This window comes from Acartia tonsa, chromosome 7 (assembly GCF_053477335.1).
Source record: "Acartia tonsa isolate MP-2025a chromosome 7, ASM5347733v1, whole genome shotgun sequence".
NCBI lineage: Eukaryota > Metazoa > Arthropoda > Copepoda > Calanoida > Acartiidae > Acartia > Acartia tonsa.
In genome coordinates, this window is record NC_137266.1 from 10797625 (window position 1) to 10811259 (window position 13635).

Consider the following 13635-nt stretch of genomic DNA (forward strand, 5'->3'; position numbering starts at 1 on the left):
TTTCTAAATCGTACTTAACTACTAAAGGAATCACCATGCAAAATTTGAAATCGATAGGACAATTTTAACATGTCTAAATTAACGAAAAAAGCTATCCGTGACGGACGGACGGACCTGCTGGTTTTTAAAAGCGATGCTTTTAAAAATCAGCAGGCTATTTTAAATACCATCCGTAAAACTCATATATCCTCCCATAGCATTACAGACGCACAAAGAGAGTTATAGAGAAGCTACTCTGCAAGTAATAGGGTAATAGGTATAGGACAATAATAAAATGTAGTAGCGGACGAAACCTGCTACTTTGTTTTCTTTCCATGATCCCTTGAACTTTATCATAAATTATTGAGTTTTAGATTCTGGCTTTGATAGATAAAAATCTGGAGTCATAAAAAAAATTCTCATGAAAATTATACCAACAAGAAAATAGTTAGTTTGTGGAAGAAGTGAAAACTGTATGCCTTTCTTCCAAAAGGTATAACAAAGTATATAAAGTATTTATTACAAAAACTTAACTTTAAACAAATACATTATTTCAATTAACTGTTCACTATATAATAGTAATCAAATTAATATTCAACCATAATTTATCATCAGTCACTGCTGCCATCTATTGGCAAGATTTTGAACTAACTATCATTGTCTGTCAGGTAGGTGTCAACAGTTTTGAACTGATAACCTTTGGTTAGCGCCATGTGGAGGAAGGTTGATAACTCCTCGGCTCCATTAATATCACCTCCAGGCCTAAGTAAAAAATATTATAATTTTGCCGCGGTTTCCTTTAGAGTACCTAGTCAAGTACATAAACACCCAACACTTATTTTGAATTGTAACTAAGGGGAATCGTTTTCGTGTGTGTGTGCTTCTTTTGAGGTTAGGTTTGTTTTAGTCATATAGGTACAGTGCAGGGTAGACACTACTTCATCTATACACCACAGGAATAAGTACAGCAGGTGTTAGGCACAAAATATCCCCCCCCCCTTTATAAATTTAAATTTTGTATAGAATAGCGGCGCTACTTGAAATATTAAAGTACCTGTGAGCAATATCATGAGTGAGAACAATCATTTTGCCGGGAAGCTTCCCTCCTTTGGGGTTCAGCCGGTGGAACAAGGTTTTCCCTCCATAACGATATCTAAATGGGATAATGTTTAACAGTTAGGGAGTTGAATCCATTTTTATAGAAGCAGAAATATAATCTATGATTATGGTTTGGACCCTCTAAAACTGTAATCTACCTTTCCACTTTCCCCTCTCTTGGTGAAGATATCTTCAACGCCGATACGATTTTTGAAATGTAAGATTCTACTTTCCCTTCTCTTGGTGAAGATATCTTCAACGCCGATACGATTTTTGAAATGTAAGATTCTACTTTCCCTTCTCTTGGTGAAGATATCTTCAACGCCGATACGATTTTTGAAATGTAAGATTCCACTTTCCCCTCTCTTGGTGAAGATATCTTCAACGCCGATACGATTTTTGAAATTAAAGATTCCACTTTTGACTCTCTTGGTGAAGATATCTTCAACAAGAGAGACAAAAGTGGGGGTCATCTCAAAAAACGCCTATCTCAGAAAACGCCTATCTCAAAAAACGCCCATCTCAGAAAACGCCTATCTCAAAAAACGCCCATCTCAGAAAACGCCTATCTCAAAAAACGCCTTTTACATAAAATGCCCACTACATTTTTAAAAAATAAAGCCTAATTTATAACTAGTATTTAATAGAATAATAAATTACCAATCCAACCAGTCAATAAACTATGTACAAAAATGGATAAAATGGTAAACTAAAGAGAAGCTTCTATATTAAGAGAATAGGGATAGTTTGAATAAATGGAAAATGGGGGATGGGAGAAAATTATTGGAGGGAGAACTCATTAGAGGTAAGGGTTTAATTATTGAAGCTTATTGAAAAGTAAATCATTTTTGAATCTGATAAAAAAAGAAGGAAATTATGAATAAGACATTAAAAATGTTAAATTGCTTTATAATTTATAATAATTATTCTAAACTAATTTTTTATTTTGAGGAACAGCTATATAATTCTGATAATTTTAAAGCATATCATACTCAATAAATATTTTGTATATTATTTGTGTATGTTAATTATTATATAACATGAATCTAAAATTTCTTTTAAGCATAATATAAACTAGAACAAAATTTTGTGTTTTCTAAACAATTTATACCTTCCTTACACCCTACCCAAATTTCACAACCCTATTTTGAAATTCACCCAACTCAAATTCTACAACATCTTTATGAATATCTCTTAACAAATTCACTAGGTTTAGTCATATTTACAACATTTCAACCTGATATTCTGTTAATTTAAGATATTAAGTCAAATAATAAAGAAAATAAATAAGAAGTATGTTTTAATAGAGCTCATAGTAAACACCCTACCCAAATTTCACAACCCTATTTTGAAATTCACCCAACTCAAATTCTACAACATCTTTATGAATATCTCTTAACAAATTTACTAGGTTTAGTCATATTTACAACATTTCAACCTGATATTCTGTTAATTCAAGATATTAGGTCAAATAATAATAATAATTCACTAGGTAAAAGTTTTTGTTATTCAATTGTGATCAATTTTCAAAAAGCAAATGTGCAAGAGTGACATCATATTCACAATACCTTCTTAGACTTACATGTTTCACTAAAAGATAATTTTTAAAAATGTAGTAGGCATTTTATGAAAAAGGCGTTTTTTGAGATAGGCGTTTTCTGAGATGGGCGTTTTTTGAGATAGGCGTTTTCTGAGATGGGCGTTTTTTGAGATAGGCGTTTTCTGAGATAGGCGTTTTTTGAGTATAGCCAAAAGTGGAATCTTATATTTCAAAAATCGTATCGGCGTTGAAGATATCTTCACCAAGAGAGGGGAAAGTGGAAGGGTAGATTACAGTTTTAGAGGGTCCAAACCATAATCATAGATTATATTTCTGCTTCTATAAAAATGGATTCAACTCCCTAACTGTTTAATAATAACATGGTAGTATAACAAGGATGATACTGTCCAGCTTATACTAATAACGAAATTAATACAGGAAAAAATCACGAAACTTATGCGTGGTTTTCGGCTGTCGTTGGGGTGCAACATAACGAAAAATTGACGACCTCTCCATTTGCCCCCCAAATATTATTTAAGATTTATTTCACTTGTTGGTTATACCTTATACCTGGATACTGTCCATAAAAGCACAAACAACATACAATTTATCTTTATAAAACAAATGTCCTTAATATAGAGAGACTGACCAATAGCAATGGCAAAATATATTCAAAGGAGCAGTATAGTACATTTTTATATCCGCGGAAAGCTGTTTACAATACGAGTCGATAAATAACTATTTCTTCATTATCCACTGGCTAGCACCTAGTAGAGAAAATAACGTACCTGTTAATATTATAGTCCATATTCCACTCCATATCATACTAGTATACCTGTTAATATTATAGTCCATATTCCACTCCATATCCCACCCATAGACATGAGCACCTTCTGAAGACAAAGCCTTGGCTAGCTCTACTCCATTGCTGGAAAGGATACATTACAAAATTGGCTTTGGCATGAAGAATGTTTTTTTTTTTAATTATTTTTAAAACTGTTGATGTCTTTAAGTCCTTATATGTGGGGACGCACTAGCCATACCAGAAGGACTGGGAAATATTTTATATTTCTCAAAGCCAAAATCAGATGAAATTTTTCTGGGATATCATAAAAGTGTGGTATAAACATAAAAATATGGTTAGAAGACCCTTGCGGTAGAGGCCTCTATTACCATAAAATTAGTACATAATAATTATTTTTAGGAAAAGGTAATAAAGAATGAAAATGAAAATAGGAATAAAATTAAAATTAGATTTTATGAAAGTGGATTACTTTGATTTGAAAACAGACACTTTATGGACAGACGCAAAATTTGGCTTAGATAGTAGACCATCGTTTTAGGGGTCTCTAGAACCATAAATAGAACTTATGAATAAGCATTATTTTTTTCATTTCTTTTGAAAAGGTAAAAATTTGCCACAAATATTAAGTAAAAAATCATAAAATCATTTTTGTTAGCTCGGGCCATCGGCAGCTGTTCATAAATGCTCCTTTTCTTGATTAATTACAATGTTGCTTACCTTCCTGAACTTGCCGGGACTGTGCAAGGATAACAATCATGAGAAATTGGTCCAACACGCCAGTTGTTAGAAAATGGTAATCTGGAAATAATAATCTTTATAATAAGGTAGGATGTGCCGAGTACCACGATACTAAAGGGATAAGATAAAGGTTGATAGACTGATGTACATCCCCAATGATGATATACAATGTTTCCCCCACTTTAGATTACAATTAGTGGTTAAAACGTTAAGACACTCAACTTAATGAACCAATCAATCAAATTTAACGAAATTCCCAATAGTTGTTGGGCTAACAAATAAGATAAGGTTATTTCAAAACTTTGGGGACCTTCCCGGGGAAGTCTCCATGACATTGACGGTCCCTTCCACGGAATGAGGTGTAAAGGTTGACCTGATATTATTCCACATTGTGTAAGTTACATAATTGACAGCGTCTTCTTGGAAACCTAAAAGTAATAATAGTTATTTATCGCATCGTATAACATTCAGCTTTCCGCGGATAAAAAATGTACAATTTAGGTTTTGTTAGCACCAAGATGCCGAAGGTACGGGGTAACATAACTGATTTTACTCTTATGATTGTACATCCCAAATGATAATAAACAAAATTACCACCATCGAATCATTGGTTGAATATTTTAGAAACACTGATTTTTAAATTTTTACTCATCAATCAAGATCTGACAAAGTACCCAAAGTTATAAGCAAATAAATGAGAGAACGTAATTAAACAATTTTGGGTACCCATATTTTTTACTTTCCAATGATCCCTCCCTTCTGGTTTGTACCTGCTTCTTTAAGGGTCAATGTGACAGGATCAATACTCTTCTGTCCAAACCATAGGATATCATCATCCAGTCCTTTGTAAGCATTTCTAAAATCATAACATAAAACATAAAAACACCTATTTATTAAAATATTGATATGTGTATTCCTGTGTATGGGGATAGATATACCGAACAATCAAGCGACAGAAAACTTAACCGATAATAAGATTTATATTGAAGGATATCATCAGTAGGCTTAACCATATGAGTAGGGCTATCATCTTTAAAATGTCATCAAAAACCCCAAAAATCCATCTGATGTTGCACATTTGTAGTATGTAAAAAAATAAATATCTAACTTAATTGTACAACATAAAAACAGTAAAAGAGATGAGGGGGCTAAAACACCCTTCACAACCCCTCAAAAAAGGATTATAATACCTTTGGTTTTCATTGATATTATTATAAACCATATGATCATAGGAGTGGTCACCAATAACATTACCTTGGGTTATCATTAATAGTATTATGAACCATATGATCATAGGAGTGGTCACCAATAACATTACCTTGGGTTATCATAGATAGTATTATGAACCATATGATCATAGGAGTGGTCACCAATAACATTACCTTGGGTTATCATTGATAGTATTATGAACCATATGATCATAGGAGTGGTCACCAATAACATTACCTTGGGTTATCATAGATAGTATTATGAACCATATGATCATAGGAGTGGTCACCAATAACATTACCTTGGGTTATCATTGATAGTATTATGAACCATATGATCATAGGAGTGATCACCAATAACATTACCTTGGGTTATTATTGATAGTATTATGAACCATATGATCATAGGAGTGGTCACCAATAACATTACCTTGGGTTATCATTGATAGTATTATGAATCATATGGTCATAGGAGTGGTCACCAATAACATTACCTTGGGTTATCATTGATAGTGTTATGAACCATATGGTCATAGGAATGGTCACCAATAACATTACCTTGGGTTATCATTGATAGTATTATGAACCATATGATCATATGAGTGGTCACCAATAACATTACCTTGGGTTATCATTGATAGTATTATGAACCATGTGATCATAGGAGTGGTCACCAATAACATTACCTTGGGTTATCATTAATAGTATTATGAACCATATGATCATATGAGTGGTCACCGATAACATGGCCTTCTGTTAACATCCTAAACAAAACAAATTATTGCCAACTAATAAAATGAGCAATATTAGAAACAAATATATGAAGCTCTTAATAGTGACTAAGCAAAAGTAAGATAAATTTAAAAACTTTTTGCCAAAGTATCCCGAATAACATCATGTTAGAATAGTGTATCATTCTAATATGACGTAATTCAGGATTTTCTCCCCATTTTTATAGGCACTATGAAGAGCGTCTAAAGTATCCTTATCCTTGCTGAAAGTATTTTTCATAGTAAGACGATGTTTATTTTTGTGAAGTCGTAATTGTTAGACGTGGATTTAATAAATCATGACAGGGAAGTCAGTGCATTATTTGCAAAATATTCTTTTAGGTTCGAAGCATCTCCACAATCTAGTATAGATGTACATTGTCCAACCCAGACAACTACCTGGTTCCAGTAGTGGGGACCCTTTTTTATGCTAGAAAATTGCTTTCTGTTCCTATGTAGCTGTAAGAAAAATAGCATTAAACCATCTCATTACATTAACATGGCTAACCTAAAAATTACAATCCATTAGGACCTGCAATTTTTATGATTTTTAGCTTAAGACTAAAAAACTACTTGCTACTTTTTCTTTAAGTTTTACAACAGAAATACAGACAAAAAGACAGACATCACCCCTTGTAGAGTAGCTATTCTACCAACCTGATGATAGATTGTTTGTTGGCTCTGACAACGTCTGGGTTATCATCATGCAGATTGTCACTGTTTATGAAGAAGGTTGCTCTGAAAGAATGCATCAGAGGTTTTATTTGTGGTTAAATCTGTAATATTGCGTTTCCTGCTAATTAATATCTAATATAGATATTAGATTAATTAAAAATGAAAAATAAAAAGCTACCGAATGCTGTTATGATCTTGTGATAACTAGTTTTTAGTAATACAAAATTTTGAGGGATCGGTTTTATTTTGATATTTCAGTACAAACTTCTGTTTTTGTACTTTATCTCTTAGCCCATCTAAAAATCTTAAGAATCAAAATTTTACTTAACATAATGTATTAGTTCGGGCGTAGCGAATCTAGTTTTAGAGTAGCTGTGCTACAAAACATATATAATTATACCTGACCCCATTCCTTTTCAAAGCATCCAGCACATACGGAGTTCCCTCGTTTGGTCCGTCATCAAATGTCATGTAGATATAGGTTCCATTACTAACCTACACAAAAAAATATTTATTCTTTAGTGCTGTCTAATAAACTTGTAGTTGCGCTTCTATCATCTAGGGGAGGAGAAAAGAAAAGCAGCCTAAAACCATCCTTATGATTAAAGCAGAAAAATAACCCCAAACCATCCCTTCTAAAGCTTCACAAATATAGAGAACTTGATCGGATAAAACAAATATCTTATCACTTTTTAACAAATAAGCATAATTTGTATAGAAGCTAGTAAAAGTGGCTGACTCAGATTATGACGTCAAAAAAATTAACCAATGAGAGGCCAGTATACACTGTAATTGAGTAATGGTAAAATTTATAGTGGCCTCTCATTGGTTAATATTTTTGGCGTCAAAATCTGAATCAGCCACTTTTACTAGCTTCATTTGTATACCATATGATCAAATGTCATCGAAAAAAGCAAAAAATCATTATATTTAAAATATACATACAGACTTTCTGGTAATGATTATAGAGTTGTAATTCTCATTAGATTGTACCTAACTTTTAAAGAAATCAACAACCCAAGTTTGATATTTTGTTGACATGCATTAATTAACGAAAAAAGCCATCTTTTCCGGGCAAAACTATCCTTTATTAGAAAAACGCTTCTATAAAAAAGTTATATGAATATATATGCAAAATAAAGTTGAGTTTTATTGCATTGTTTCTTGGCTAGACGGATATGCCCCGTTATAATTGGATAATTTTGGTATCTTTTATTTTTTAGGGTGTGGTTATGTACATATATGTTCTCTATATTTATTAATACTTTATGTACTTTTAGTTATACTAGTTGCTTCGCCCTTAAACTTTAGGGGAAGGCTCAGAAGGTCAGATATTTTTAGGACCAGCATTTTCGATATATTTAGCTGCAAACAAAATAAACACTACTACTTAATATAATAGGATTTCATATATATTGTTTTTTCGCTCGACTTAGTTTAAATATCAAATGATTTCTTTTAAATACATACCAAGTCATAATTAAAGACGCCAAAGTGTTATGCTTGACATTAATGAAAATAATTTTGGGAATGGCATGGCCAATAAACAGGCTTAATAATAGCCATGCATATATGGGCCAATGAAAATATTTTATGATACAAAGTCATAAAATGTTTAATTTCCAGAAATATATCCTTTTCTGTAATAGTAAAAAATGTACTGCATTCAATTTCGAAACAAAGATATGGTATACAGTGCGAGAGGGGATATTGGGCTGTTTATTACACCAATTCCTAAAGTTTTATTGCAATGTTTTCTTATTCATTGGCCTTTGGGGACGTTCATTAAATTTCTATGGATCAAAACGTTTTAACCAATAATTGTAATCTAAAAGGGGGTAATTTTGTATATCATTAAAGGGGATGTACACTGTACATCAATTGTTTTAGCATTTACTTATCCCTTTAAATCCCTGTATGTTATAACTGTGTAACCAACCAAATTAGGGATAATTTCATTATTTTTGATGGATGTCACTTATCATTCAAATTGTGCATTATCAGTTAATTTGTTGCTAAATTATGGTACGTCCCAAGCAACAGCAAAATTAATTCTTAAATTCTTAAGTTTTAAATTCATGCATTTTACAGGTGAAACTTTGACGGACAGACAAAGGCAAAATATAGATGAGCTCCGCTACCAATAAGATAATAATTTAATTTCAAAAGTTAGTCAGTAAAATATAAAGATACAAAAATCACATTTCAGGCCATAAAATGAATGTACAGGCATTCTTCTTATGATGATAGAGTTGCTCCGCTATACAATTGTTGATAATTTAGCTAGCCTAAAATAACAGACAAAATTACTCTTTAAGGACGTAAGGATTTACCCTAAATGTAGACGACAAGCTTCGCTCTTAAACAAGGATGACAACAATCAAATAAGCGAGCTATGAAATGGTAGGACAAACGAACATTAACACTTGTAGAGTTTTAGAACTGAATAAGCATAACTTAAGTATTTAAGTCTAAACAAAATTGTAAGTAAATTTGTTGATAAACCGAATAAATACAAGATACTGTATAAGGACAAACTTACGGACGGACGGATAGACCCTAATTATAGAAAAGCTTCGCTCTTAAAAAAATTAACCTTCATTTGTGCAATGTCACCCAGGCTTATTTCACAGTTCACGTTCTCGGGGAAGTCACACTCGTCCTAAATTATCATTTTTAGGAGGATTAGTGAATTAATCATCATTGGGCTAAGTCCAATGAATTTTCTTAAGCTGGCAAAGGAGTTGAAGTTTTCTATATGTTACATATTCCTTTATATTTTTACTTGTGGCTACGTCCCTAGAACCTCTATGGTCACTTAAGGTTGATGTTTAAAAAGAAAATTAATAAAAAAAAAATTTCGGGTGGCGGGAGTTATCGTTTATTGGGAGTGCTAAACATTTGAAGCACTAACTTTAGTGTACTTAGAAGGTAATTTTATGTATCATCATTGTGGATTTACATCAAATTATCGGCCAATGGCTTATCCCTATAGATCTTTTTCTTGTTTTACTATTAGTATAACAATCTATCTAACTACAAACCCTTAATGCTTAAAAAGGGTGCAATTTATTGATTCCAAAACCAGAGTTGTGTCTGGAGAGAGGCTACACCCTAGATTATCTTTACAATCATTTCAGAACAGATAAGGATGGTTCAAAATTTTAGACTTTAATTGAACTGAGTGGTGTACACTCATTTCTGGTTATCATCAAATTATTAGAACCGCTACACAAAAAGCTTTTTTTTATTTTAAAAAATGGAGAAATTTGTTTTCGAGTGTGGTATTTTTTTAAGGGCGATTTTTCTTGGTAAGGTGGTGGTAACATCCTCTAAAATAGTTACGAACCTTCCAAGGACCTGTGAAAAGCTACACTGTTTATACGTTTTACAAAAAAATATGTGGATATGATATAATGCGGAGGTAAATGCACACCAAACAAAGATGGGTTTGAGCTATAGTACTTTATTGCTTTATCTTCTTTTATTTCAACTAAAGAGCAACAAAAAAAATTCAAAATTTTCTTTAAGTTTTTAAATGGCTGAAAAATATAGAAACGCCGCCTAGCAGATATTTTCATTAAACAGCTAAAACCAAAAAAAAGCATAACTAACACCATCTGGCCCCCAAAAAATATTTTTTTTGTATTCAGTTGATCTTAAAATAGTTTGAAAAGAAACATTTTACTTGCCCCTAAATGCATCTAGGGTCATAGCTGCACTAGTATACCTTATATATTAGTTGAATTGTACATACCTTCAATCCATTCCAGAGTAGACCAGGTGGACAGGATCCAGGAAAAGGCTGAAAAAAAAATAATTTTGTAAAGGAATATTCGCAGTTTCTCTAAAAGTGCCTTGTCAAACATAGGAACCCCCCTCATTAGTTTCATTACTTTTTTTGTGGTGTGAATTGTTATCTCTAACTAGGTTATGTTAGATATAGGGTAGTCCCGCAGGGGTAGGATACCGCAGGTATGGGCCAAAGTTTAGGGGAATGCAACTTTAATATAACAATTTTTAAAAAAAGATTGAAAAAGGGGATTATTACACAAGTCAAACGCGGACAGACAGACAAAGTGAATTATAGAGTAGCTTCGCTACTAAAAAAATGTACTGTCACATATTCGCATTCATGTGTGTAAAAATATTACAAAAAAATTATTTGCCATTTAAATATAATAGTTTCCTAAGCAAAATTAACCATGTAACTTGCAATATTGCTTAGTTAGTTTAGGAAAGGTTTAATTAGGGACATGTAACCCCAATAGAGTTTAATAATGTATTATAATTGCATGGTTTTAGAGACAGTTCACCCATTATAACCCGAATTGTATCCAGCTGAAATCCAGCTCATTTTAAGCTGAGTAAAAATAGCTTTTTGATGGTTACACTAATGCTTAGTTTACTAAATAAAGGGCTCTACCTTGTAACCTTGTTATTTAGCAATAAATTTAATAATAGAAATTTCAGTGATTTCAGACATTAATCTTTTTGGGAGCACACCAACTAAGTGACTATCTGTCAGTCTATGAAAATGATAATTTGTTTTAAAGGTTAATAAGAAACATTTTTTAAATATAATTACGGACTTTCTGGTAATGATTATAGAGTAGCAACGCTTTCTAAATCATACCGAACTGTTATAGGAATTTTCATGCAAAGTTTGAAATCAATAGGCAATTCTAACATGTACAAATTTACGAAAAGGGCTAATCATTTCGGACGTACAAACAGTCGGACTGGCCCTAATCATAATAATAGCCTTTAATAATTATATTTAAGAGGTAGATTTTTATACACTTAAAGTTGGAGGCTGCACCCCAAATAGATAGGGAGCATACAAATAGACTAAAATCGTACAATGAATTTTAGAGACCATCTAAGACCATCTTAGGACCTGTATGAAGCTTCCCTGACATTGAGATTTGTTGAGTGGTTGACAAAATCTTGACGGACAAACAAAAATCAAACTTTATATGATAGTATAGTTGATGTATAGGTCAAACATTCCAAGGGAAAGATGTGTCGGTTTAGCCACTAACAATATAAAATGCATGAGCTGCGATTTTTATGTTCTTTTCATCCTTGATCTTCCCAAAATTTGGTTCCGATTTTATTAAGTTATTATCTAAATTATAGTGTTTCCTTTTTTGTATTAATTTTACTTCCGTTTCTCATTTAGGATAAAGTTAAGATATATAGGGGTTTTCCCTCAAAGTGCTCTGTTGATCATCTAAACCCCTTCCCCTTATTTTGAAAAAAATCTTTTATAAGGGAGGGGATAGTTTTTTGTTTGTTTGTTTGTCAGATTAAGTTAGGTTATATTGGGTAATAGTAGCCCACAGAAGTCAGACAAAGGAGAGTAACTACCCCTTATTTTGAATTTATCCCAAAAATAGGAGGGAGTTGCAGAGCTCGACTCTTTTTTTAGGAAAGATTTTTTTTTCTAAATAATTTTGGTACCCACCCAAAAATAGCTGTAAACCTTACCAGGACCTATGAGAAGCCCCACTTTTATGGATAACCATATAGGTTCAGTGGTTAACGCGATCTTTCGGTACACACGCACATATACATAGACAGACACAGATCCTGTTACTTTAATGTAAGGATATAATTGTTTTGGGAATATACCATTGGAGGCTAGAGGCAAAGCCATCATAAAAGAAATGAGATACTTACATGGTTGTTGGCACAGTGAAAGTAGGAAGAACAACTCTCTGGATCTGGAAAGTGTCCATCCGAGGGACATTGGAATATTGCCTGAATTAAATCTCGTGTTTTGACAATTATAGTTGTTAGTTTTGTTCATGAAGGTTCATGAAGGAAAGTAAAACTGTATTTAGAAGATAAAAAGCAACAAAAAATCTGTTGAAGTAAATCCCAAAATTACCTGAAAGCAGGATTCTTATTACGGACATACTTACATTTTAAGACTTAATTGTATATTGCCTAATTGTCTTTGATATCGATTAGAAATGAGTAATACTTTCCAATAAGAGCTATACGTTAAGGACAGATGGACCGACCCTATGGACAGAAATGCTTCTCTTTTAAAAACATTGAATTTTACACTTTAAATGGAAGATTCATTTATCATATAGAAACTCATAATTGTAAAAAAAATTACTCGTTTTTAAACAAGGTCAATTAAATTTAGTGCTAAAACGCTTTTAAGGTGGAAAATATGTTCATACAAGGACAATGTAAATGAATCTTTATATATCTTGGGCATTACATGCAGCGCTATAGACATATCATATGGTTGTAGTTTAGAGCAGCTTAGCTATAGACAAACAGATAAGTGAGAAAAAAAATATAAATAATATTTTGGGGGCAAATGGAGAAGTCGTCAAGTTTACTATGTGTTGCGCCCCCCCCCCCCCCCCCCAACAACAGCTGAAAATAGATTTCGTGATTTTTTTCCGTTTAATTTCATTGTTAATATAATCTGATGGACAAAACATTATCTATCTACACCAAACTGTTTAAAGGTTTCCTTTGATTAATGACAATTAGATGACAAAAATGTTCCGGTGACTTAGATTGTTATGTAACAGCAATTTTAGATTTTACAACATAATTTGTTAACACATTACAATATGTAATATTATCATGTTTAATTTATTTATAATTTGTCTAATAAGAAGAATAAATCATTTAAAACACAAGCAAGACTCAGGGAGGGAGGGGACATTGGGCTGTTTATTACACCAGCCCCAAAGTTTTATACTAACGTTATACTATTCTAATTCATTGGCTTAACAATCTTGGGGACTTTTACTGAATTGTGATTGGTTGGTTCATTTAGATGAGTGT

The 13635-nt window shown here is 32.4% G+C and overlaps 1 protein-coding gene across 1 annotated transcript; it reads right to left on the minus strand.

Annotated features, from left to right (window-relative positions):
• Window positions 1–480: 480 nt before the first annotated feature.
• LOC145324162 (chitin disaccharide deacetylase-like) lies at window positions 481–12618 on the minus strand (the record flags this gene model as incomplete). Its single annotated transcript, XM_080166789.1, has 12 exons — window positions 481–741; window positions 1034–1132; window positions 3453–3545; window positions 4140–4220; window positions 4534–4588; window positions 4931–5016; window positions 6055–6132; window positions 6796–6876; window positions 7214–7308; window positions 9410–9475; window positions 10571–10618; window positions 12499–12618. Coding segments are annotated over 12 exons (1017 nt in total), but the record flags the coding sequence as incomplete, so codon positions are not given.
• Window positions 12619–13635: the final 1017 nt, after the last annotated feature.